General features: G+C 49.6%; 12 protein-coding genes across 12 annotated transcripts; 5 read left to right on the top strand and 7 right to left on the bottom strand.

The window, feature by feature from the left end:
- Positions 1–641: 641 nt before the first annotated feature.
- Positions 642–1505, bottom strand: TrAtP1_001401 (uncharacterized protein; the record flags this gene model as incomplete). The annotated part of the gene is made up of 1 exon (XM_014086082.2): positions 642–1505. One exon carries the CDS (start codon positions 1503–1505, stop codon positions 642–644), a length of 864 nt encoding a protein of 287 aa, XP_013941557.2.
- A 612-nt stretch (positions 1506–2117) lies between these two features.
- TrAtP1_001400 (uncharacterized protein) lies at positions 2118–3380 on the top strand (the record flags this gene model as incomplete). Its single annotated transcript, XM_066110975.1, has 3 exons — positions 2118–2148; positions 2446–3083; positions 3153–3380. The coding sequence occupies 3 exons, from the start codon at positions 2118–2120 to the stop codon at positions 3378–3380; spliced, it is 897 nt and encodes a 298-aa protein (XP_065967048.1).
- A 195-nt stretch (positions 3381–3575) lies between these two features.
- Positions 3576–4529, top strand: TrAtP1_001399 (uncharacterized protein; the record flags this gene model as incomplete). The annotated part of the gene is made up of 1 exon (XM_066110974.1): positions 3576–4529. The coding sequence occupies one exon, from the start codon at positions 3576–3578 to the stop codon at positions 4458–4460; it is 885 nt and encodes a 294-aa protein (XP_065967047.1). The 3' UTR covers positions 4461–4529.
- Positions 4530–4569: 40 nt separating this feature from the next.
- On the top strand, positions 4570–5472 carry TrAtP1_001398 (uncharacterized protein; the record flags this gene model as incomplete). Its single annotated transcript, XM_066110973.1, has 1 exon — positions 4570–5472. Exon 1 carries the CDS (start codon positions 4762–4764, stop codon positions 5470–5472), a length of 711 nt encoding a protein of 236 aa, XP_065967046.1. The 5' UTR covers positions 4570–4761.
- Positions 5473–5693: 221 nt separating this feature from the next.
- TrAtP1_001397 (uncharacterized protein) lies at positions 5694–6729 on the bottom strand. Its single transcript, XM_066110972.1, has 2 exons — positions 6219–6729; positions 5694–6153 (listed from the first exon to the last, which is right to left on the bottom strand). Exons 1-2 carry the CDS (start codon positions 6636–6638, stop codon positions 5797–5799), a joined length of 777 nt encoding a protein of 258 aa, XP_065967045.1. The 5' UTR covers positions 6639–6729; the 3' UTR covers positions 5694–5796.
- A 643-nt stretch (positions 6730–7372) lies between these two features.
- TrAtP1_001396 (uncharacterized protein) lies at positions 7373–11079 on the bottom strand. The gene is made up of 9 exons (XM_014086084.2): positions 10699–11079; positions 10547–10632; positions 10398–10490; positions 9913–10338; positions 9291–9859; positions 8960–9232; positions 8785–8889; positions 8098–8729; positions 7373–8022 (listed from the first exon to the last, which is right to left on the bottom strand). The coding sequence occupies exons 1-9, from the start codon at positions 10949–10951 to the stop codon at positions 7796–7798; spliced, it is 2664 nt and encodes an 887-aa protein (XP_013941559.2). The 5' UTR covers positions 10952–11079; the 3' UTR covers positions 7373–7795.
- Positions 11080–11921: 842 nt separating this feature from the next.
- On the bottom strand, positions 11922–12155 carry TrAtP1_001395 (uncharacterized protein; the record flags this gene model as incomplete). Its single annotated transcript, XM_066110971.1, has 1 exon — positions 11922–12155. The coding sequence occupies one exon, from the start codon at positions 12153–12155 to the stop codon at positions 11922–11924; it is 234 nt and encodes a 77-aa protein (XP_065967044.1).
- Positions 12156–12268: 113 nt separating this feature from the next.
- TrAtP1_001394 (uncharacterized protein) lies at positions 12269–12688 on the bottom strand (the record flags this gene model as incomplete). The annotated part of the gene is made up of 1 exon (XM_014086085.2): positions 12269–12688. The coding sequence occupies one exon, from the start codon at positions 12686–12688 to the stop codon at positions 12269–12271; it is 420 nt and encodes a 139-aa protein (XP_013941560.2).
- A 2520-nt stretch (positions 12689–15208) lies between these two features.
- On the top strand, positions 15209–16665 carry TrAtP1_001393 (uncharacterized protein; the record flags this gene model as incomplete). Its single annotated transcript, XM_014086086.2, has 4 exons — positions 15209–15345; positions 15429–15667; positions 15733–16457; positions 16522–16665. 4 exons carry the CDS (start codon positions 15209–15211, stop codon positions 16663–16665), a joined length of 1245 nt encoding a protein of 414 aa, XP_013941561.2.
- A 314-nt stretch (positions 16666–16979) lies between these two features.
- TrAtP1_001392 (uncharacterized protein) lies at positions 16980–20110 on the bottom strand. The gene is made up of 2 exons (XM_014086087.2): positions 19227–20110; positions 16980–19102 (listed from the first exon to the last, which is right to left on the bottom strand). The coding sequence occupies exons 1-2, from the start codon at positions 19241–19243 to the stop codon at positions 17113–17115; spliced, it is 2007 nt and encodes a 668-aa protein (XP_013941562.2). The 5' UTR covers positions 19244–20110; the 3' UTR covers positions 16980–17112.
- A 701-nt stretch (positions 20111–20811) lies between these two features.
- Positions 20812–22318, top strand: TrAtP1_001391 (uncharacterized protein). Its single transcript, XM_014086088.2, has 3 exons — positions 20812–20959; positions 21027–21132; positions 21212–22318. The coding sequence occupies exons 1-3, from the start codon at positions 20949–20951 to the stop codon at positions 21854–21856; spliced, it is 762 nt and encodes a 253-aa protein (XP_013941563.2). The 5' UTR covers positions 20812–20948; the 3' UTR covers positions 21857–22318.
- Positions 22319–23189: 871 nt separating this feature from the next.
- TrAtP1_001390 (uncharacterized protein) lies at positions 23190–23777 on the bottom strand (the record flags this gene model as incomplete). The annotated part of the gene is made up of 1 exon (XM_014086089.1): positions 23190–23777. One exon carries the CDS (start codon positions 23775–23777, stop codon positions 23190–23192), a length of 588 nt encoding a protein of 195 aa, XP_013941564.1.
- Positions 23778–23779: the final 2 nt, after the last annotated feature.

The raw sequence follows: 23779 nt of genomic DNA, 5'->3' as shown, positions 1-23779 counted from the left end.
AAAATCCATGTGTGAGGCACTGTTAAATAGTTAGACACCTCGTGTTAGCCCAAAAGTACGTGTATATACATATCTACCTATATGTGTGGTGCCAAAGACGAACGATGTATCGGTCAATACTTACATCTACGGTCTATCTACTGCAACTTTACTTTAAAACTACTTATACTTAGGAAAGTCAAAAGAGACAGCAGATTGTGGGTGAACAAGTCTTTGATTCGCAAGTATATAAATAGACATGGATTAATCGCGCATCCCGTCCCTAAGCACGGGCTTGTTGCATTCGAAGCATCAGTTCATCCTGTAAAGCAAGACGAGCCTCGAGCTGAGCCACGCGAGTCTCGAGCGCTGTGAATCTAGCCAAATCGACAGGGGGGGCGGATAGAATAGCCGCAGTGGATCTGGACAAGGAAAGAAGCGGTGTTTCGGTGTGTGTACCGCCAGCCCCTTTCATTGAAGCCGACGTCGCCATCTCCGCAAAGCTTTCTCGCATTTCTTCAGCCGCCTGGTTGTTGCCCAACGATCCTTCAGCATGCTTGACGGTATTTTCACCTTCTATCTCGACTTGATGGCTGAGTTCCCAGCTCAACTGCAAGCTGGAGCTCTTTTTGTCGTTTTGCAATCTCCCCAGATTATCGAGGTCAATACACTTCAATATATTCACACCCTCGTAATTGCAGACCTTCTGCTTCCAGGGGGGTCACAAGATAAGGTTTGGTTTTCCCAGGATTTGACCCGAAAAAGGTCTTGGTTTTGTTTATGAAATCTTCCATGGTGTTAACCCGAGCTTCGATGTCAAACTTCACCAGGTACGGCTTGCGCGATTGTCGTGAAATGAGTACTGCGATATAAAACGTCGGCTGGACGCCAGCATTCTGCAATTCGTTTTGTGCAAGAATCCATGTGACTCCATTCCGTCGCCCAAGCTGGCCCATGACTGGGATCGAGCTTCCTTGGTCGAACATAGTTCGATCCCATGATATCTCATACTCGCTACTCCGACTGCCAGATAGTTCGGCATTAGAGTGCCCGGCCTGAACGGCGACCTCAGTTTTGGTGGATTTAGTGTGAGAAGCCTTCGAGGCGTTATATCTCTCAGTAGTATTGAAAGGCGCCCATGCTTGTACCTGCGGTACGTCCTTAGGATCGGACGTGTTCCCGTCGCCGCCTTCGAATTCCAAGGTGATGTTGGCAGATCCAAATTTTCTTTTGGGATCATGTGAAGCAAGGTCGATTCTCAGCACCACTAGAGTCATCTCTTGGTGGCGTATTGGCTTGGCATCTTTGAATGTCGTTTTCTCCCATCCATCCACCCAGAGTAGCCGGTCGGCTGTTACCGAGTATCCAGATCTTTTACTGTCGAAGATTGCACTACCGTCGTCTTTCACTCCGTATGACTTGAAAGAACCGGAAAGGGCTGTCGCTTCATGGTTCCAATTTCGATAGAGGTCAATCTCTAGGCGTTTTGACTGGCCTTCCTTATCCAGGTCCACAAAGCTGGCCATAGCTGTAATTGAACGAATATTGAGAGTTGAGATCACCGACTGTGCAGTAAAGGACGAAATAGAGGAGGCAGAAGAAGTAAGAATACTGAGGGAAGTTTGAAGATGGTAATGGCGGCCTCAATAACGGCTTTATATACCTAATATTGCCTATCTTGTGTTACATTTACATTGCACTAGGCAGCTTTCGAGTATCCATGGTACTCAAAACCAGCCTCCTTTCCACATATCAACCTCGGGCACCTCGGGCTTGTGGTGGCTGCAGCCTGGCTTATTAGGAAACTATTGTATATACAACACGGACGAAGCAGTTGGAAGCGTATCACTGATCTTACGAGAATTGAGAAACGGCCAAGAAAATGCTCGATCGAAAACGTGTTACACATGAAAGTGACGATACGTACATACTAATCTTAGGGTACGATTAAGCGCTATAGACTTGGATAGGTAACATCACCGTCTTATCACATCAGCCCAGGCGAAAGATGACCCCGTGGCTGACTTGGAGCCCAACAGAGCAAGAAGTTCCGGCCATAGATGGTCGGAACCCGCTCAGCTTGCGGTGATTCGTAGCCGGGAGGGCTGGCGAAATGAAATGAGTGGGTGGCACAGGATATGAGCGCGTGCATTGATAAGGCACTGAGAAGTACTTCCTTTGTTCCTTCGTTACGCGGCTGTACACACGCACAGTGCTGTGTACGGCACGTGCCGATTGCGGCGTTGATGCCCAAACTTGACACCCTAAGTTTCACCCGTCACGATTCTTCCTGGGCAACACATCATCTTACTTACGACTGACGAATGCTGCTTATCTGTCTTCCACCAGTGATACTCTGCGGCTGGTGTTTTTAAGTCAATCATAAAAGTTGGCGAGCACCATGGATATCAAGGCGGCGTTGGCGAGCATTTTCAAACCCAAAAAAACCGAAAAGGACAAATACAGGACATGACCAGCCTCTTCCTGGGCCCCCAGCAACTGTTCGGCCGCCGGATAAGATTTCCATTCCAGATGAACCGGCGATACTTCCGAAGTCAAGCGTCGCGACCTCCGATGGTGAAATACTCACCGACCTGCCAATCAAAGACTCAAAGAAGCCAGAAGAAGCAATCTTGCCGGGAAATGAAGTTGATGATGTACCTTCTACAATATCCTCCACGCCTAGCAAGCTTGATTCAGCCGAATCTTCCCGCCGGGAGATCGAAAACTTGTGGGATGTGGCTTACGATAATTTGAGGCCTCAACATGCCGACTTATTGGAAAAGTACGAGAAAATATTGACTTTATGGCTACGTGCACACTTGCTACAACAAAATCAAAAAACCTCTCATAATTATCAACAAGAAAATCTGTTTCAACCTTTGCATCATCAAGAAAGGCAACAATACGCTCAGGATATTATTGCCTTCTGCCTCGAGTCTCAGCAAGAGGGCGATGCTGATGCCGATACTGTTGAAAAGAACATCAACTCTCAACTGATTCCTCTAAGGTTCTCCAAAGAAATTCGAGACCTGTTGAAGTCATCAATCGACAGTGGTGAAGATACAGCCCTTGCATGGGCAGGAACATGCCTTGCTCTACAGGTCAGCGACTTGATATCCATAACAAATTGCTACTATGATCTTAATTGCTGAAAGTTAGAAATGAAATAGGCCCTCCTGCACTCGATCAATCAACCAGAGACGTTACAGGGCATGGACCACGTCGTATCTAGAATGGCGTGGTATACTTTGCTTCCCAAGCTTCTTGGTGCCGATGAATATAAGAGAGGCCTTCCTTTAAGCGAACAAACGATTCTCCGAGATCGTATAACAGAACTTTATCAACAGGTTCTCCTCTTCCAAGCTCGCATCGTCTGTTCTCAAATAGACGTAATTTAAGAGAGTAATCTAATCAAAATCGATCAAAGTCGATTACCCAGAGATGCAGATTTGAACGAGGCCGACGTGGTAAGGGCAGAGCAATCACTCCTCAGTTTTAACGGCGAAATCCAGAATCAAAAACTTTCCACGCTTCTCAGAAATAAGAAGAACGATACAACTGGAGTTGGGGAACCCGAGCCTACAAAGAGCGACATGAAGACCCCGAAAGAAATCTTGAACGCAATCGATCCACGAAAATTAGAGGCGAATATTCCATCAGTGAAAAATCTCTACAAATGGGTCATATCGACTTGCAAATACAAGTCATTCATCGCAGGAGACTCGCGTGTGCTTTGGGTTTGCGGTGACCCAGATGCTGGCAGAAAGATGGTCCTTTGGTCGATTGTTCGTGGGCTCTCTCCGGCGATTCTCGACTCAGAGCCGAAGCTTTTGTCATTTTCAATGTGCGGCACGGGTGAACACGAGGCGCAAAGCACTATTTCTGTGCTAAAGACTCTCATCTACCTCGTCTTGGAATACCAACCTCAGCTGGGCAGATATTTGATCCAGAAATGCAACTCAACAGACATTGAGGAATTTTCCGATTCCCATGACGTATACGCATTAAGCATGCTGTTATATGACATTATCAGAGATGAGACATTCAAGCCAACTATATTCCTAGTTGAAGGTATTGATGAGATTAATTTCGAACACGAAGATCCAAGCTCCTTCATCTTACTAATCGAAACAACTATGAATCTGTCACAAAATATTAAATGGCTCTTATCCGGTTCAACCGAGTCATTTGGACGTTTTTCCAAGTCCAGCAATCTGCGTATAGCCGAAGACGAATGCATAGACATCGATGCCGCATATGAAGAAATGCAGACAACTTTGAGAGATTATTACATCCCTTTAAAGGCTGATCAAATAGCAAATTACTGGGGCATCGAAGAAGAATCTCGAAATGAAATTACTAGACTCCTAGAGAAGGCATCCTCAGGAAGCTTTCTGCGAGTTGACTTGGCGTGCCAAGCGATACAACGAGAAAACCCCTGGCATGCTTCAGGTCAAGTGGGTGGCATCGGCCTCTGAAGATGGTTTAATCTGCCTATGGGATGGCAATTCTGGTATGCTCCAACGAAGCTGGATGGCGCGTTTGCCATCTGTTCAGTCGCTTGTATTCAGCCATGATTCTCGCAAACTGATATTAGCATCCGACAAAATTGTTCGTATCTGGAGCTTAGAAGACGATTTCCAGTCACGCACGCTCCTCGGTCACCTAGGTGTGGTATACTGTGCTGTCTTATCGCGTGATGGAAGATTTCTAGCTTCGGGCTCCAGTGATACGACCGTGCGCATATGGGATCTTTCGCAGCCTGAGGTTGGAGGTACTATGTCGACCCAGAGCGAAGAAACATTTAGAGACGTAGGAGAGATTTTAGAGTTAAACGGCGTCCGGGGATTAAGAATATTCTGTGGTCATAGAGACTTTGTCTTATGTGTTTCGTATTCACATGATGGAAGATACGTCGTGTCTGGTGCTGATGATGGTGAGATCATGCTTTGGGATCTTCACACTGGCTATCAAACCGGCTCCTCCATTCAAGTCACAACTATCAAAGAGAGGGGTGGGGAACGCATAACTGCGATGGCATTTTCAGCCGACTCAAAAAGATTTATCGCATCTGACGCTGAAGGCATCTCAGTATGGGATATTACTAGAGAGAATGGGACTATGAGATTTGAGTACACGCTCAGATCAGAAACAAGGCCAGCGATCCACTCATTGAGCGTCGATATCAACCACCCTCAGTATGTGATAACAGAGAGGGGTCCTCTGCTCATCCAAGAGTTGCGAGACAGTACAAGGGCGCGGATAAAATCTGAGCCATGGTGCCCTTATAGTGTTACGTCCGGCACAGAGACATGGATCACCTGGAATGGCAGAGAGATTATCCTCTTGCCAGACCATTATCACCCAGCGTCTCGCAAGGATAATCATGCTCTAAGAGTTCACAAGGATAAAGTCATCGTCGGTTGCGAAACGGGAGAGGTTTTGATATTCCGTTTTAAGAAGAATGCGAATTGGTTGGAGAAATTATAACAATGTAACTAAGCGGATGAATGAGGTCGTTTCAGATAGTCTAGAGTAAGTGAGCTTGGGTTTCAATATGTAACTTGCAAAAATGCCTTCACTTGGAAATTGTAGCCGTCGAGTAAGTCAGAGCATGTAGTAGATATACTAGATGTGACTTATTCTACAAGGGGGAGGAATGGTAAGATTCATATCACAAATATATTCACCATAGCATCATAGCATCATATCTGCCTATATCTTACACAATGCTGCTTCGCTCGCTGCAGCAGCAAACATGCCCAAATACCAGAACCCCATATCCCTCCTTTTTTTCCCCCAACATTCAGCCTTTCAATTCTTTGCAAACTCCAACGCACACTCGGCAACCAAACCCACTACCTCATCCGTCCTAGACCAAAACGCACTATGTGAAGCATCCACCGACTTCACAAGCCACTCAACGCCCGAACGAGCAATCAGCTCGTCCTGGTACTTGATAGTTAGGGCATTGTCTCGAAGAGTGCGAATATACGCGCGGCGCCCGTCGTAGGCCTTGTCCTTCCATCCTATACTCGAAGGAGTTGACATGACTGCTGCCCCGGACTGGCCCTCGAGGCTGGCTGTGAGGCGTTTGGCTACCTCATCTGGGATGTCGTTGTAAAAATGGTATTTCTCGTCTTTTGAGTCCAAAAGGCCTGTCTTCTCGATCTAGCAGCATTGGAATTGGCATGTATACTCTTAATCAAAGAGAGCTCAGCTAGGACAGCACTTACATTATCTGCCGATGCAAACGCGCAGTCTTTACCGCCCGCCGCTTCAAACGTCGTCTCACCCTCAACAGGTATAAACGCAGAAAGGTGAACCACACCCAGAATGCCCCCCTTCAGACCCTGCGCCTCTCGTCCTCTCTTATCCAGACCGGCGATGAGGCCCGTGATCACGAAGCCACCGTATGAGTGTCCCAGGACAATGACATCCTCGCCTTTGTCAAGTAGAGGCTGCAGAAGAGCCTTGGCCTGAGCCTCGTCGTCCTGGACGGTGACGTCTCTGGTGCCGACGCTGCGGGTTGGCACCACCGTAGCAGGGAAGCCTGATGCCTCTAGGGCGCTGGCGAAGGAGGCCATTGTAGAAGCCGGGTGCCATGCTCCCGGGATGATCAGGACGTGTGGCTGAGGGGTGGATATGACGGTCATTGTGGTTACTGAGGCTTGAAGAACAGATATCTTGTGTACTAGTGAAAGGAATACGAAGGCTGAATGTATCAAACCGGCTTGAGATGCTGGGCTTCAACACCAAATCTATGTTTATGAAAAGGTTCGACATCTAACTTATATACATTCTTACCTATAGATTATCACCCATCTTCCAAATCTTTCAGCTACTATCCTAGCCTATACATCCTCTTCTGGAATGGAAAGCGTCAGTATTATTCTGACCGCGTTCCGATTTGTAAGTCGTCCATGTTTAGTCAACTTGGACATCTCCTCTGCAAGTCAAAACAGTACATGCAGCCTCTGCGGAAATGCCGCCCTAGGAACCGAGCTAAGCGGGATACCCAGTCGAACAAAACTAATAGTCACGCTGAATAATGATTCTGTAACCACATGCGTACTCCGGGGTATGCTTAATCCCGGCGGCTTGTAAGCAACGCGGCAAGGTATCCTATTCTAGGGGCGTAGCTTTTTCCCTCTACAAGTTAGCCAAGTTGATACAGCTCATGCTTTTTCCTAACTTGGTAGCTTCCAGCTTTTAGTTTTGGCTGACCAATGGACGTTTCTGTTAAAGGAAAAATTCACCAAGATTGGACGACGAATTCCCTGGCCGAGTGGCTGCGAGACCGAGACAGAAGCCACGCCGCCGGATTTGGAATGACGATGCTTCTTGATGCCGCACGGCGACAATGATAAGTCCAGCCTCTCATGGTAGTCGACGTGAATATACGTATATGTAAGTATGGCGAAATACATTTGGAATAATTTCGCAGCTACCTAACAGCGGTCGCCTTGCAGTATATAGCCTGCTTCTACCTGGCTAATCTTCCCATCCGTTTGATCATTTCTCATAACGTACAAAATAAATGGCGTCGACTCACTCAAGTAAGTAAGCACTCTATCTCGGGAACTAACATTACCGCTATAACCCCAGCGAGTTATAGCAAAGATGGTTAATTCCGCAAACTATTCGCGGATTACTATCAGCTTCGATTAATCAGATAATCCATATCAGAATGCTGTATTCGCCGCATTGGCCGCATCCCCGTTAGGCCAGCCCACTATGTTGCATAATGGAGGTCCTTGATGCCGCAATAGCGTATTCGAAAAGGTCCAATGCCTGGTCCTCGTGTGCCCACTCAAGAAAGTAGCTTCAATACGTCTCCCATTCTGGTGTCTTTGGATTTCTTCGTGGTGCCCTTTTCTTGGAATGCCTTGGTAACAAGATCGCGCTTCTCTTGTTGAACATCCAGCACTCGCTCTTCAACAGTCCCTTCCATAATGAGACGCCATATCTTCGTCTCGCGTGTTTGGCCAAGACGATGTACTCGATCAACGGCTTGGTCTTCGATGGCTGGTGCCCACCCTGTCAAAGTACATGTGAGCATGCATTCACCACAGCAGCTGAAGGGTTAGGGTTTCTATCAAAGAGGCAACTTACAGCTATCAGACAGGATCACTGTGTCCGCAGAAACAAGGTTGAGTCCTACACTGCAGACTGCCAGACTAGCGAGCATGATGCAAGTCTCAGAGTCGTTGTCGAGGGCATCGATTGCCCTATCGCGCTTTTCTGCGCTCATGCTTCCGTCGATTCTACAGTACTTCAGGCCCGCATTTTCGAGCTGCTTCTGCACAATGTTGAGGAACGACGTCCACTGTGAGAAGATGACAATCTTGGATCCTTCATTCTTCAATGTCGCCCGAACGATTTGCAGCATCGCCTCCGTCTTTGAACTCTGCGTGTCTGTGTCAAAATTCGCGTCAAAAGTACCTTCGGGAGCTGGCTCCAGGAAATTGTCCTCGGTAAGCTGGTTGCGACACATTGGACATTTTCCTTGCAGCTGAACTGCCCTGGTGATGCAGTGGCGACAGAAAACGTGTTGACAATTTGTAATTATGGGGTTAGTAGGTGTATCGTAGCAAATTGCGCAGTCTTCCTGGCTATCAATGTACAGCCGAAGCGCTTCCTGAAGCAGTGCTCGGTTCTTCTCAGTCAGAGGCACGACGTCTTGATCTTTGAGCAACTGCATGAGATCGTCAATGCGCGCCTTGCAGAGAGTCCAGTGATTACATCTACATCGAGTTAGCTTTAAACGTGGCAATAGTATGCGATTATCAGGCTACTCACGACTGCCGGAGTCGAAGGAGCCGCTCCAACACGTTTTGGAAGCGGCCCTTTTGGCCGCTTTGTGATCTTGCTTGATATTCTTCCAAAACACCTTTGGCTTCGGATCTGTTGACCGGTCAAAACCATGCCTTTCGCAATGACTATTTGAAGAATGAGGATGATTGGGTCGGCGTACAGTAGAGCATCGTATTTAGACTTTTCTTCCGGGAGAAATGTGTTTCGGTGTAGATACTCCGTCTTTTTTGGCAGCTTGAGATCAACAAATTTCATGTCCTTCTTTCGCCTGAGACAGATGTCTTGCATCAACGATTGCAGAAGCACTTCAGCACTGCGATCACCCGACATCAGCTTTCGGGTAATTGCGTTGTTGAATATCTCGGGCTGCTCAATGCCTCCAGTGATGTGCAAGAATTTGACCAAGGACTGGAGATCCTTTACAGAATTGATGCTAGTCACAAGTCAGTATAGAATGACAACGTTGTAGGACACCACCAAATGGTACTTACATGGGCGTTCCAGTCAGAACCCAGCGGGACTGGGCTTTAAGTTCGCTTGCAGCCAGAGCCACCTTGGTCTTTACATTTCTTATCGTGTGTCCTTCGTCAAGCACAACTCGACGCCAATTCTTCTTTTGGCTCAGCAGAGTCTTGCTACCGCCTTCATCCAGCTCTTTGGCAAGCGTGCCGTAGCTAGTGATGACAACGTCGTATCCTGAGAGCTCCTGGCCAGCCACTTTCCTAGCGCCATGATATACTAGGATATTTGGCTGATGGTCCTCTTTGACGTGTCTTCGAATTTGTTGCTCCCAATTGCTCATCACACTAACCGGAGCAACAATTAGTGTTGAGCCAGAGCCACCCGTAAGAATTAAGCTGATGATTTGGAGAGTCTTTCCCAGGCCCATATCGTCAGCGAGGATACCGCCAGCGAATAGTGTTGGCGCTTTAGAGGTAATGAAGTCGGACGCAACATTCCAGTATCGGCCCTTGCTATCACGCCTCCACAGTTGAGTGACGGTATCTGACCCAACTGGTGGGAGTTGCGGATTCTCTTTAGATTGCATCCATGCCAATCCCTGTATGACATTAGCTTTGACCTAATGAACATGCATAAGCGTTTCATATATACCTGTAGTTGGTACGGCAGAAGCGTAGACTTTAGCTGTCTAGGCTGCTCAGCCTGCGGCATCTTTGCCAGTTCCTCTTCACCCATGGCCAGCGCCTTGATGGCATCACCGCCTTTGCGGAATTCGACTGCATCGCTAGACTTGAGGATTTCTTCCAAAGATACCTCAGGTGCGCCTGGCTGCTTGTCTGACTCAAAACCGGCAGTGGAGGTGGATTGGTGCAGCCCAAGCACCACTCTACGGGCTTCGGCAGCTTTCCTGGTCTGTTTCAGCTGGGTAGCCTTGACGAATTTATCTGCCTTGAGAGCATTCTCAATTCTAGTGCGCTCTTCGGGATTGCTTGGACCATAAAATGACAGTCTGATAGGACAGTCATAGTAGGCCTTTTCCCCTATGATTTGGCCTTCAACAGTGATATCTCCAGAGTCCTAGTTGGATTAGCCACAGAGCGAATAACACTCAAGTTAGTCAAGAATAAGAAACTGACAATATAGTGTGCTAGTTTTTCGACGATTTTGCGAGGCAAATGGCCTATTTGTTGATGGAGAACGTTGTCTATTCGAATTGCATTGGAGTCGTACTGTCATCCAATTAGTACAGTAACTTGAGGAGTCCAAATGACGGAGCATAGTTTACCTGATTATTCGGCTCTCTGTGACAAAGGACAGCTTCACCAGGAGAAGCATACCCATTGTAGTACCTCACGCCCACGATTTTGCCATCTATACGAGATAAACTGGGTCAATTTCGATGCTACACTAGAATGACTGATGCTGAGGCAAACGAACCAAAAGAGCCGTAGAGCTCCCTGTCAAGTGTGTCGTCTTCTTGCGTCAGATCCAAGTAATCCGGCTCTTGAGTTGACGGATAAGAAGATGAAGAAGGAATTGCCTGGCTTCTCTGGCGACCTGCTGCCCCAGATGATGCTCCAGGCCGCGAGGATGATAAAGCAGGTCGTTTAGGAGCGGGCTGAACGGCATCTCCAGTGAGATCGATGAATTCGGGAGCCTCTGCGGCAGCGCGCTTGCGACGAGGAGGCATTGTGAAGATACTTTTATGCGAGAGGCAGTGTAAAATAAATGATAAAGGACGACGGAAACTCTTGAAAATCAGGGATATGGTAATAACGTTAAAATCTATAGTCGAGCATCTCTATCCTCTCTTTTCCCATGTCGCTGAGCAGCTTGTCAAGTCACTTGGCGCGTCTAAGTGCAAATACAGCTACAACGCGAGGTCATGTGACCAGCGACCATTTGCGAAAGCAAAGCGATGCACAATCAAATAGTTTTACTCGAGGCATTGAAGACATGGCATACAAAAGAGCTTCAAAAAACATCTACGAAATGATTGATACTTCTAAAGCCTATACTACTCCCTTTTTGCAACACTCAACGCCCTTTGTTGGCAGTACATGGTAGTTTCAGGCACATGAGTCTGACGCTCAAGTGAAGAGTGACTAAGCAGTTTGGCATGTACTCTCGTACTGAAATAGAGCGCCGAGATCCGCTCAGAGCAGCGCTCCAGGCTGTCCCCAAATAGGTCTAGCCGAAATCACGCAATCGATGGCTCTGCGGATTCAAGCAGGAATATCAACGACATGCGGCCATTCCTCTCCTCTCCTCCAACTACACTCTTCTTTACGCTTCACTGGGGCAGGCGAGCTTCTATGCAACGAGACCTTTCATTTGGTGCAAAGAACGCTATGCTTCTCCACTGATGCCGTCGATGAGGACCGCCTCTCCACCTGCTGTGGATGAACGCAGCAGATGCTATACAAGAATACCCAGAACCAGAAACTAAACAACAGGGTTCAATCTAGGGAACAAACGAGGAATACCAAACGCCATATCGCCATGCCCGATGCAAACGTTGCGAAGCTACTCTTTCAGCACGCGGCCATAGGCTGAAAAGTACGTGCAACCAGGCACATGGCTTCGCCGACCACTCTTTTCGTCAAAGATATGACAGCCCTTCTTGGCGACGTTGGGAGGAGTATATACTGGAGAGTTCTTTAGTCGGGTCCAGAGCAAGTGTTGTGGCGCCAGATGAAAAACTTACGGTGTAGGGAGACCGCGAAGCCGCTACCACGGTTGGATACTCTATGGAGACCAAGGTCGTCGGCCATGTACGTCACTTGGTTCTCTCTGTATGTCTTTTCGGAGATGACAGTCATTTGTCCCTCGGGCTCGTCGTTGTTTGGGAAGGCGTAGCGGGTCTCAGTGAGATCTCCGCGCAGTATCTTCATGAGGCAGTGTGCATTTCCGTGGTCGTGGATGGGGCTTCCCTTTCCTGGAGACCAAACAAGTACGAGCTGTTTTGCTTTTCGTCAATATACCGGTGGCTTTGAGCGATGTCGCATCACTCTAGAGTTGGGCTTGATGCATGACTTACCAGATTGCTCTTCCCATTGCCCTCGTCAACAAGGTTACGAGTGTAGCCTCTACTGGCGTCGCCGAATGCATACTTGGACCATTGCATGTCGCTGCCGTCATACGCTCGCATCATCTCCATCAGGGAGTCAACGTCGACATCCTCGGACGTCAGGCCAGATGATGGACCAAGGCCTTCCTTGAGCGCCATTACGAGCTCTTCGAAAAGGTCTCTCTCCCGCTGCGCCACGACGTCGCCTACGGCAACGAGCGCGTGGCTGCTTGACATAACATTCATGGCCATGATTGATGAGAAACTATAGGGACGATGAATTGCGTAGGTGGATATATATGGATGGGATATTGACAATCTATTGGAACGATGCAAGAGAACGATGCGATGGGGCATTTATCACAATCATCGAAGATGCACAGCAAGACGACACACCGACTGGAGCGGGGGATGGACAGTGTCTCTCGCGACAGGTCAGCTGAGCGAGCCCTCCGACGGTGGGTAAGGGCACCCGGTGTCGGCCGCGAAATCCTCGTCACTCCAAGCCACGCGATAAAAAAAGGGATTGGCAAAGATCGCTTGTACGAGGGACGGATACACCTGGCAATCATCGGTGGATAACGTTGCGCACGTTTCGCACAATCTGGTTGGATAAGACGACGCTAAGAGCGCATAATGGCCAGCCATGGTTTAGGCGATGACACAAAGGCAACGGCAGAGGCAACCATGAATTGATCAGATGGCAGCAGCAAGACGGGACGGCAGACTATCGAATGGCTCGAGATGAGATCAGCATTCGATGGCAGGACTCTGGCCATGCACTTTTGGTATGCAATGGTCTTGATGGGCGAATTGCAACAGGTTGTCGAGACTTGAAATTTGAGACTTTGAAATGCTTTGGCGATAAGATTTGCAAAGTTCCCGCGTGGGGCCCTGAAACCCAGCACGGCAGTAGCGCTATGCTACCAAGACGCTACTAAGAAACTCTGAGGATTTGCGATTGCTGGGCTTACGGTTCGAGGTGAAAAGGGGTCAGCAACTTGAATCTTCTCTTGCCCTTGCGTATTGCATGTCCTTATCTACAGGGCACTCCGGAATCGTCCATCATTTAGATGGAACAAGATAAAGAAAGTAAGGGTAGGATACGGGAAGCTCTCCGTGGTCATGATTGGCATTTAGCTCCATATACTGTCTTAGGTAAGACACAGAGGACAGGGTTTCTCCGATAGCCGCCACCGATAGCCGCTCTGCATCCGCTTGCCGACGGCCTTGACGGGCTCAGCAGTAGTGTGCAAATCTGGACAGTAACATTGTAGACTTTGAATACACCTCTAGAATCAGAAACCCTATTGTATGTGGACGAGTCAGTACTGGTGCCTGCGCATAGTCCATTCAAAGTTGAGCCACGGCCCAATGCATGGCCCAATGCGTGACCCTTACTTGGGTCGTAGAGAAAACAGTAATTCAATTACTGGTTTCGAGCTTCCACATTGCTTAATTGAAACAGCTATAGCTTAAACGTGTAAGGGCATGTACCCTCGAGCAAATCTCACTGCAGACTCCAAGGAAATCTTCATCTTCGCGGAGAAGCAAATACCCAAGCTATTGCAAATGCCAGGCAGACCACGGCAATGACTCGGAGCTACAGCAAGCCTGTCAATTTTGAAATTAGCACAAGGACTCTCGAGCTCGCCGACGGCCCGACGTTTTATATGGAGGCTTCGTTCTTTGCGGGGAAGCAAAATCCACCGCCCCAGGTCTCGAGGCAGTACCTAGATGCCAAGAGATTTACTAGGACCATCCGATTGCTTGACGAGGCCCGGCGTTGATCGTCATGACAACGGACTGCTTTATCAGATCTCGTCGCATATCGAATGCCACGCCATGTTCCAAAAGGAACGTCAGCGTCGTCATGAAATCCATCTGCCGGCCCCTTCTCAACGTCCGATGCCCGTCAACGTCACTCCCGGACATCAAATCTGAAAAAAGCCAGTAAAAAGAGCGGACCAACAACCAGAATTCTAGGCCGAAATGTCCTTTGCAAAGGAAAATAAAGGCATCTCCAGCTGCCACTTTCGAGCGCATATCGGGCCGGCGCACCCCCCAAATCTGGCCCCGACAGCCGCTCCACACGGCCGATGCCGAGCTCTTGCTTCCCGTCTCCAGCGAATGAGGACCGCCCAGCCCACCTTATGTCAGAGGCTGAGCGCCAACAATGCTGGAAAAGACAGAGAAATGGGGGGAGTAACCCCTTCTAGAATCTCGAATTTGGTGGATACGAACCCGTAATTTTTTTTCTTCTCCATCTGAAAACCGGGAGGCCGTAGCTGAGAAATGGGAATCGGCCGGCAACCCGTGACAACTACCTAGTAATTTGCAAAGAACCATTTAAATTTAAATACAGCAGCTCGTCCTGAAGAACGATTGCCACTTGTCCTAGATACCATACCCAAGAAAGCATCACAACCGTGAAAAAAAGACAAAATCTCATCTTCTCAACTTGAACTATAGTCGGCCACTCAGCTACTATCAAAACCCACGCATGTCATAACTCAGACCCAAACATCCCGTTTCGTCCATCTGCCATCCTCTTCGGCTCAGCCATTCCGACAAACTCCACCCCCCTCGCCGAGAGACCTCCGCCTGCCAAACGGCACTTTTTTTAGTGGGCTTTGCATCCAATAACCGCCAAGACTCAGAATACCTGTTGCCCGGCTTTTGCGAGTTTGCAAAGCAAAACAAGGAAACCATTCCGTCATTCAACTCTGTATCATACATCTATATAAGCACAAGGCCACCGAGCTTCTCTCCATCAGTTTCCCCAATTTCTCATCAAACAGCACCAAAACAATCTTGAACTATTTTTCAACCTTGGTATTGGGCCTCTGTCGTGTTATAGCGATAGCCTCTCTCGCCATGGCGACAACTACCGCCAGGGCACCTTTGCCCGCTGCCGATAACCAAGTCATAGCCAACAACCATAACTGCAATTCATGTACTTCAGAGAAGAACAAACATGGTTGGCGGAAAATCGTCCGCAACTTTACGCCATCGTAAGTGCCTCCATACACTTATACACAATCATGCTTGTACCCCTATATCAAAGGTGCAACTTCAACTAACAAAATCAAAACAGATGGTTCGCCGTCAACATGGGCACAGGCATCGTCTCCATCCTCCTCCACAACCTCCCTTGGAACGGCTACTGGCTACACGTCATCTCCTACATCTTCTTCGCCCTCAACATCCTCCTCTTTGCAATCTTCTTCACAATCTCCCTCCTTCGATACACGCTCTATCCCGAGATTTGGTTCGCCATGATTGCCCATCCGGCACAATCGCTCTTCCTGGGATGCTTCCCCATGGGCTTTGCAAGTAAGTCATCTCATTCCTTCTTCAGTCTCACGTATATAATTTCAAAAACTAACACACAATCAAAGCCATCATCAACATGATGATCTTTGCCTGCGCCCAATGGGGCCCCTGGCTCGTCTACCTCGCCTGGGCCTTCTGGTGGATCGACGTCCTCATCTCCTTCGCAACCGCAATCTCCATGCCCTTCATCGTCATGCACCGCCACCGCCCCGACCTGCACACCACCACCGCCGCGCTCCTCCTGCCCATCGTCCCGGCCGTCGTCGCCGCAGCCACGGGCGGCATCGTCGCCGACGCCCTCCCCAGCATCAGCCACGCCTACGCCACGCTCATCGTCTCCTACGTGCTCTGGGGCATCGGCCAGGCCCTCTCCGCCTGCGTCATGGCCCTCTACTTCCACCGCCTGACGATCCACTCGCTGCCCCCGCGAGAGGTCATCGTCTCCGTCTTCCTCCCCGTCGGGCCCCTTGGCCAGGGCGGCTTCGGCATCCAGCAGCTCGGCAAGGTGGCCCTCAAAGTCATCCCCCACACGGAAATGTTCCACGTCGCCGGCGTGGATCCCACCCGCGGCGCCGAGTTCCTCTACTTTGTCGGCATCTTCTTCGGCATCGTCATGTGGGGGTTCGCTCTGGCCTGGGTGTGCTTTGCTCTCATCATCCTGAGAACTACGCGGTCGTTTCCCTTCAACATGGGCTGGTGGGGATTTACTTTCCCGCTGGGCGTGTGGGCAACCTGCACCAGCGCCTTGTGGCAGAATCTGGGAAGCGAGTTTTTCAAGTATATAACCATGGTATGTTTCATCTTTTCAAACTATACATCTTCTTTAGATCCTTTTTTTCTAACCTTAAACGCAGATACTCTCTCTCGTTGTCCTTCTCCTTTGGATTCTCGTCACTCTACGGACAATACAACGCGTCATCACCGGCGAAATGTTTGTTGCCCCGTGCCTCGACAGTCTCAAGGAGAAGCAAGCAGAAGTCGAGGAAAGCAAAGCATAAACCATATAGCAGCATTGTCTTCTCTTATTTTTTCCCATCTTTTTCTTTTTCTTTTTTGGCATTTTACACAACTTTAATCTTGAGCGGATTAGACAAAATGGCCTGCAGGGTGTGGCGCAATAGGGGCATGTGTACTCGAAGCGATTTCAACATGGCATCCATAAAACAGCATAATTAGCATTCAACGTGGTCAACAGCACTTGGATATAGAGGTTGATTACATAGATTATCAATCAGCATCAGCAATAACATGAACATTAATACAAATACCCTAGATTACTTCTCAAGCACAGTCTTGTAACGATCAGCGGTATGAAGCAGAAATGGTCAACTCGTGTTGCTATGCTCTATTGCTTGTTCTCTATCCATGGCAATAATACAGTAAGGTATTTCCAAGGTCAGAAAAATCCCTCTTAAGCATTCGAAATTGCATGCTCGCTACTCGATCTACCTAATCCATCTGGCATACGCCCAGCGAATTCTCTCCAAAGCCTTTGCTTGAATGTGCACCCCCTTGACATTCGCCAAGTCATCCAAATCTTCCAAAAACTCCTTCTGTAGGTTATCCGGCATCAAACCGCCAGCCAAGCTTCGAAGCACGTGAACTTCGCACAACAGGAGACCGTGATCCTTGTACGACAAGACATTGTTCTCCGTGGGCCGTGCCTCAGAGAGGATGCGGTCAATGTTTCGAAGGATACGAATTGCCTTGCCAGAGGTTTTGCTGTGGCGCCGTCCAGATCGGCTACCAAAGACGCTGCGGAGATACTGGAAGACGCCAACCGAAACAAAGACACCGGGAGTCAACCCAACGAAACCAAAGACCAACTCCTGGCTCTTCAGGAGTGAGTCAATACCTGTCATGGCAACTTCCAGATCAACCTTTGTCTTTTGGACCTGGATCAGGAGAGACCGGACAAGGTCGCCCCGGAGAGCACCGACAAACGGCTTTCTGAGCTCTTGCTCATATGCTTTTAAAACTGGGGTTACATCACCCTCAGCTACCTTGGTGCGGATTTCGGCAATTTGGGCGTCAGTGATGGATGAGGTGCCAACAGCGTAATGAGGCTTTTCAGTGGCAAAATCTACAACCATTCGCTCCAGACTCTCGCGGTCAGCTTTGAGGCTATCCCTGCTCATGATTGCAATCTCGCTGGTTTCGTCGTGCCGGATAGTCTTGATGACCTTTTCAGTCGGTTGAACAACCCAGTTGAGCCAGAAATCTCGCAATGTACTGCCGAAACCCGCAATCCAGTCTATAATGTCTGCCTTGCGATTGACCAGGATCTTGAGGATGGTTGTAGATGATGTGATGCCAATGAGAGCGGGCAGCCAGTATCGCACAATGGCCGGGGGTGGGCCATTTTCATTTGCGAGAAGCTGCATAGCGTCAATATGTTGAGGAAGCGTCTTGTCAATGATCTGAAGCAGACGGCGGGCCAGTGTGCTTGGACGATATTGAGTCATGTCTTCCTCGACGTGGACAGACAGCTCTGCGTCTTCTTCAACGCCTGCAAATACTTTTTCTTCAAAGTCGGGAATGTTAATGTCAAGACTGCTTGCTTCTTTGAGGACCATGTCCATCAGTGCTACGCTTCGCTCCACTACGCCTTTGAGGTCTTCATGATCCTGTACTCCAGCTCTCTCATCGTCATGGCCAAGCTGAAGTCCTTCGTCCATGAGCACTCCGAGACCGCTAGCTGTCATTTCTCTCAGCTTCCGCAGATGTGCTTGTTTCCGACGAGCCTCGGCTCGACATAGAGCGACGGGCGAAAGCACCTTTCGCTGGATGTTGGCAAACGAGTGCTCTCGGATGCTTTCGCGAACAACACCGTAGAATCTGCTCCATGGCTGTGATAGCGTGGACCTTGTAGACTGGACAAGCTCGGCCGAAGCGTCTGCTGCAGACAGAGAGCGTAGCCGTGACTGACTAGCCTGATATATATCAAGTGACCAGGCCCAGAGCCGTAGGGGAGATGTCTGCACCGTATACAGACTACTGTAGCTGTAAGAGCTCAAGACGCCATCCCAGTACCACATATCATCGCTAAGAGGAACGATGCGATCGACCAAGGAGTTGAGGATAGCTCCATAGACCTGGACTGTTGCTTTTGAGACTAGGAGCCACTCGATTTCGTTCTCGTACGGCGTCTTGGTTCGTGCGTGGGCTTCCGATGCAGCGCCATGGACGGTATCTGCAATCGTAGCAATACCAGATTCGTTGAGGAGGATCTTGACACGTTGGATATTGAGTAACGGTTCCGAAGAGGAGGTGGTGCTCAGCGAGCGAATAATGTGCAGCAAACGATCGAGTCGTGGAGCGTCCAGCACCTCTGCCGTGGCGAAAGCGTGGCCAGCTTCGGAAGCTCCATCTTCAGATGCCTCCTCGGACAGGACAGGCAGGCGGTCGAGGTACGCATCCAGGCGACGCACCTGGCTGGCAAGGAGGAATGTCAAGTCAGCACACAGCGGCGTAATGCGGAGAAGCCATCGAGGTAATCGCAGCTCATCCCATTGGAGGGCAAGCCGCAAGCCGCAAAAAGCCAGGAAGCGGAACTCACTCTGCCACCAACGACATGGTTTAAAACGGGAGGCCCTTTTGCCCTTCGTACGAGATGAGGTGATCAGACCAGGGCCAGAATTCCCACGGTGCTGGTATCAGAACCTTGCTGAATCTGCATCGATCTCGGCTGGAGCTGGACCGGGCTATGGGTGGAGTCGAATCCGGACGATGGTCAGACCATCACACCACAAGGCAGCGTCCGGGAGCAGAGCTGGCCGAAGGGGCAGAGCAAACGGGTGGGCACAGCTGGCGATTATCGATCCATTCGATTTCTGCGATGAAAGGCGGAGGCGGTTCTGGCGCTGGTCTCTGATGCGATGTGCGTGGGGCAAATCCGTGCCCGATTTTTTCCTCTTTTTTTGCTGGAGCTCGAAACAGAGATATTTCGGGGCAGTTGAAATTCGTGCGCGAAGATCGTTGGACTCGTACTCGGAGCGAAATCGAACAGCTCACGTCACGCAGAGGAATAGGGGCGACACGTGTGAATAACTCGAGGATGGAGGAGGCGAGCTGATGAATGACGATGGCTGAGCGCAGCTGCTATTTGGAACCAAGGCCGCCATTGGCTGTGATGTCACTGGTTTTGCGCCTTGTTTAAGCTGAGCTGCTTGCCCCTATTGGACAGACGTATTACAAGAGCATGACAACTCGACAGCAACTATCAACAGCTGACTTACACCCAATACAATATCAAAGAAATAATAGATGATAAGCACAGACTAACAACTAGCAATTGTACTATCGGGCATCAAGCTTAGATCTGCCACCATCAGTGTCTGCAACAAAGGCTGCCCAAAGTGGACGCTGGCAGCACAACCCTGTCTCGGTAGACGAGATACATGTGCAAAGTACTCCATGCCTAACAGTAGCCTCTTGTTCCAGAAGCATATTTCTGAAGGAGCCGGAGCAGGCATTCTACCTTTATTCGTAGTTGATGCCTGTATGCCGCAACTGGCTCACAAGATGCCGAGCGGCGGCCGCTCCAGCGCGTGGCGGTCACAATAAGATGAGATGGCCAGATTCAGAGCTTGAGCTTCAAGCGCGAAAACGAGTGTGTGTGGGCAAATGTCCAGGAACCAAACTACAGCCCTCGAATCGCCTCTTGATCACGAATACGAATGCGGCTAGGCGACAGAAAAATGGGGAATAAGACAATTTTGAACACACACTCTGACACTGTACACATACAAGCTCGGGGGATCTCGCTGTGGCAAATGTGCGCATATTATGAAAATCTACGCACGTATTCATGTTGCGGTCCCTGCTTTTTTGTCGACCGCTTTTGGCGGCAAGATGCTCGCCCGCCGCAGCCAATCAGCGCCCGTCTCAGCCCAACAAAACGCCCACTCGCGTCGCCGCAAATCTGGCAGCCCATGCGGGTCGTCGTGATTCCGATTTGCCATCCCCATCCCCAGAGCACGGAATTTCCTGTTCCATGGTGGGCTCATTGCGACCTTCTAGCCTGCAGGGCCAAAAACGCCCATCTCCTGAACTTAGGTAGTGGCCAATGAAAAGTTTACGCCTCTGCAGCCAACGATAAAAATCTCCCTTCCCGCCCCCACCAGCGAGTCCCCTAATAGACTTGTGCTCGACAAGCTCATCTCCTTATCTACACCGGTGTCCTCTCCTTGATTCTCTCTCTCTTCTTTCTTCTTCTGCATTCCCCCCGGCATATCCTGGACGTCTTTTGTACCAGCATCTCGACAATTGGGCCGCAATCATGGACGTAGCGTAAGTAGACGAACCTTCCAAGCGAACTACCACAATGGGCACCGTCTAACTGGCAACTTTTGTATAGGAACGCGACATTTGGCGCGTTGAACCAAACGCAAACCTACTTCAACGTTCTCGAGGAAGTCGGCAAATACAATGTTCACTTGAACCTATTTGAGCGTCTCTGGGCCGTACGTCTTTTTTTTTTTTTCTTGGGCCCCTCCAATTCCCCGCGATTATGTCAAATCTAACTCGAATTTCTCACTCTAGGCCTGGTACCTGTGGATGGACAATGACACTCTGGCGACTGGTCTCATGAGCTTCTTCATGCACGAGATCATCTACTTCGGCCGCTGCCTTCCCTTCATGATCATGGACAAGATCCCCTACTTCCACAAGTACAAGATTCAGAACCAAAAGATCCCCACGCTGAAGGAGCAGTGGGATTGCGCCGCCATCGTCCTCGTCAGCCACTTTACCGCCGAATTGCCTCAGATCTGGTTCTTCCACCCCATTGCCACCTACTTCGGCATGGATTACGGCATTCCGTTCCCCTCGGTCTTCACCATGGCCTGGCAGATTGCCCTCTTCTTCGTCATGGAGGACACCTGGCACTACTGGTTCCACCGCACTCTTCACTACGGTCCTCTGTACAGGAGCATCCACAAGATGCACCACCTGTACTCTGCTCCTTTCGGCCTGGCTGCTGAGTACGCCTCTCCCATCGAGACCGGTCTGCTTGGAATCGGTGTCGTCGGATCTCCCATCCTGGTCCTCGCCCTCACCGGCAAGCTCCACCTCCTGACCATGTACATTTGGATCACTCTGCGTCTCTTCCAGGCCATCGACGCCCACAGCGGCTACGACTTCCCCCTGGAGCTTGCGCCACTTCCTGCCTGTCTGGGCCGGCGCTGAGCACCACGACGTCCACCACGAGAAGTTCATTGGCAACTACGCTTCCAGCTTCCGCTGGTGGGACTACATGCTCGACACCGAGGCCGGTGCCGATGCCCACCGAAGACGCCGTGAGAAGAAGTTAGCTGCTATGAAGGCCAAGAAGGGCCAGTAAAGCAGCCTGCAAATCCGTCTTGGTTACGACAATTACAAACTTAGGCGCATCTTGACGAAAGATGCGTCGATTCTTCAAAGCCAATCGATAAACCGAGGGTTGCATGATTTTTGAAAATACAATGAGAAAAGGAAAATAGATTAATAGTCAGCTTAATAGCCTAGCTGCGGCAGCCTCCGAGATGGCAAAAAGGCATCAACCGGCGTTGGGAGGGGTGACAAGAGCATGACTTCTTTCACATTTTGTATATATATACGTACTTTGCGAGCACCTTAGACATATACTTAATACAGCTCTTCGTCAGCTCCATGTTTAATTGGAATCAATGGGAGATTTCCTTGTTTTGAACACTCTGCTTTTGTGACTGACCATAAGAGGCTCGCTACCGAACGGGCCATTTGACGATTGTCGACCCCCACTTATTAGATAAGCGAACTGGAGCTCGAATATTTCCTAGGGATAAATTTCGCATCCATGGTTCGCCTAGCTGTAATTTCTCTTCCTTTTCAGAGCCTGCCACAAGCAGGCCGCGTATCATTCTGTGGAATTCGCGGAGTGAAATCGCATGGTAAAGCTACCAGTCATCGAGATTGAGCTGTTCGACTTGTTGGCCTTTGATTCAAGACCCTACATGTCGCATCTAGCAACAATCTCATTGATACCGATTCTGCTTCTTCTAAACGAGGGCTTCACAGTTATACGCAGTGATGTCGCCTTTTCACATACCATTCGGGAACAGCAAATCAAAATTCATGTCGATGCTCCGATATCATTCATTCGATATTATTCATCTACCATTACAATCTTGCCCTGACAGCCACTGCCATTCAAGCTCTGGCAACTGAGACGTTGTTCCCCCATACGTTTTTTTCGGTACTCGTTCAGGGCAAAGAGCAAACCCAAACGCTTTTTATTGCGGGATTCCGATTAAGCCGGAGCGTCATTTGCCATCCTCTTGCTGAAAGGCGGGAGGTGCATAGTTGAAGCTTGACTTTGTGGATCCAACATTTTTTTCCCTTTTGATTAGAGCAGTATAAATAAAATTGATAAAGTAAAAAGAGTATTGCCGTAGTACGCCGATGAATTCCAAGATGCTCCCTTTCTCTTATGGTTTTGATCCCTCCGTACCTTTGTAGTTAGATATGCCATTCGAACTCGAAATCTTTGCCTTGGTCGCGCTCATTTCAGCACCGTATGCGCACCACGAGCGGCCAGGAACTGCTCCGCAGAGCTCTGAGGCAATGTCCTAATCAACCCAAACACCTCCTTATTGTGATACCGCAGCCTCGTCTTGGGGTCCATGTACGGCGCTGGCAGACCCGTGATGTCGCAATAATGCTTCGAGTGTGCTAATGAAGGGGCCGACTCGATGTTTGTGTATGTCGCGCTCGGAGCCGTCACGCCTCCAGTCGCTAATCCTCCTCCGGGCGGCTTCAGCGACTTCTCCAGCACGAGCTTCGACAAGCTACGCGATGCCTGCGCGAGGTTGGGAGGCGGCGGGTTTCCGTTGTTGCTTGTCGCGGGCGTCGAGGTGCCGCTGGTGGACAGGCCGTCGTCGGCCGGAGTTGCGTCGCCGCTGATGTCTTGCGGCGTGGCGAGCGCGGAGGCCTCTCGTTTGGACGCGTCGCCTACTATGGCTTTGAGGTTCTTGTTTCGTCGCTGGTTGGGCTTCCAGTTGGGGTTGCGGAAGTTCTTGTGGATGGAGTGGATGTCGAGTTGTTCGAGGAGCTCGATGTGCGCGAGCTGCGCTTCTGTGGGAGCGGCCATTG

This window comes from Trichoderma atroviride, chromosome 1 (genome assembly GCF_020647795.1).
Source record: "Trichoderma atroviride chromosome 1, complete sequence".
NCBI classification, from domain to species: Eukaryota; Fungi; Ascomycota; class Sordariomycetes; order Hypocreales; family Hypocreaceae; genus Trichoderma; species Trichoderma atroviride.
The sequence above is the reverse complement of the archived record's forward strand: the minus strand, read 5'-3'. Positions and strand labels throughout refer to the sequence as shown.

Bases quoted from the DNA above. Each gene is read 5' to 3' on its own strand.
- TrAtP1_001397 (XM_066110972.1), bottom strand. From the start codon at position 6,638: ATGACCGTCATATCCACCCCTCAGCCACACGTCCTGATCATCCCGGGA. The intron at 6,154-6,218 runs GTAAGTGCTGTC...CAATGCTGCTAG, and splicing joins CGTTTGCATCGGCAGATAAT to ATCGAGAAGACAGGCCTTTT.
- TrAtP1_001396 (XM_014086084.2), bottom strand. From the start codon at position 10,951: ATGCCTCCTCGTCGCAAGCGCGCTGCCGCAGAGGCTCCCGAATTCATC. The intron at 10,633-10,698 runs GTTCGTTTGCCT...TATCTCGTATAG, and splicing joins GGAGCTCTACGGCTCTTTTG to ATGGCAAAATCGTGGGCGTG. The intron at 8,023-8,097 runs GTAAGTTGCCTC...GTACTTTGACAG, and splicing joins AGTGATCCTGTCTGATAGCT to GGTGGGCACCAGCCATCGAA.
- TrAtP1_001391 (XM_014086088.2), top strand. The intron at 21,133-21,211 runs GTACGTCTTTTT...TTCTCACTCTAG, and splicing joins TATTTGAGCGTCTCTGGGCC to GCCTGGTACCTGTGGATGGA.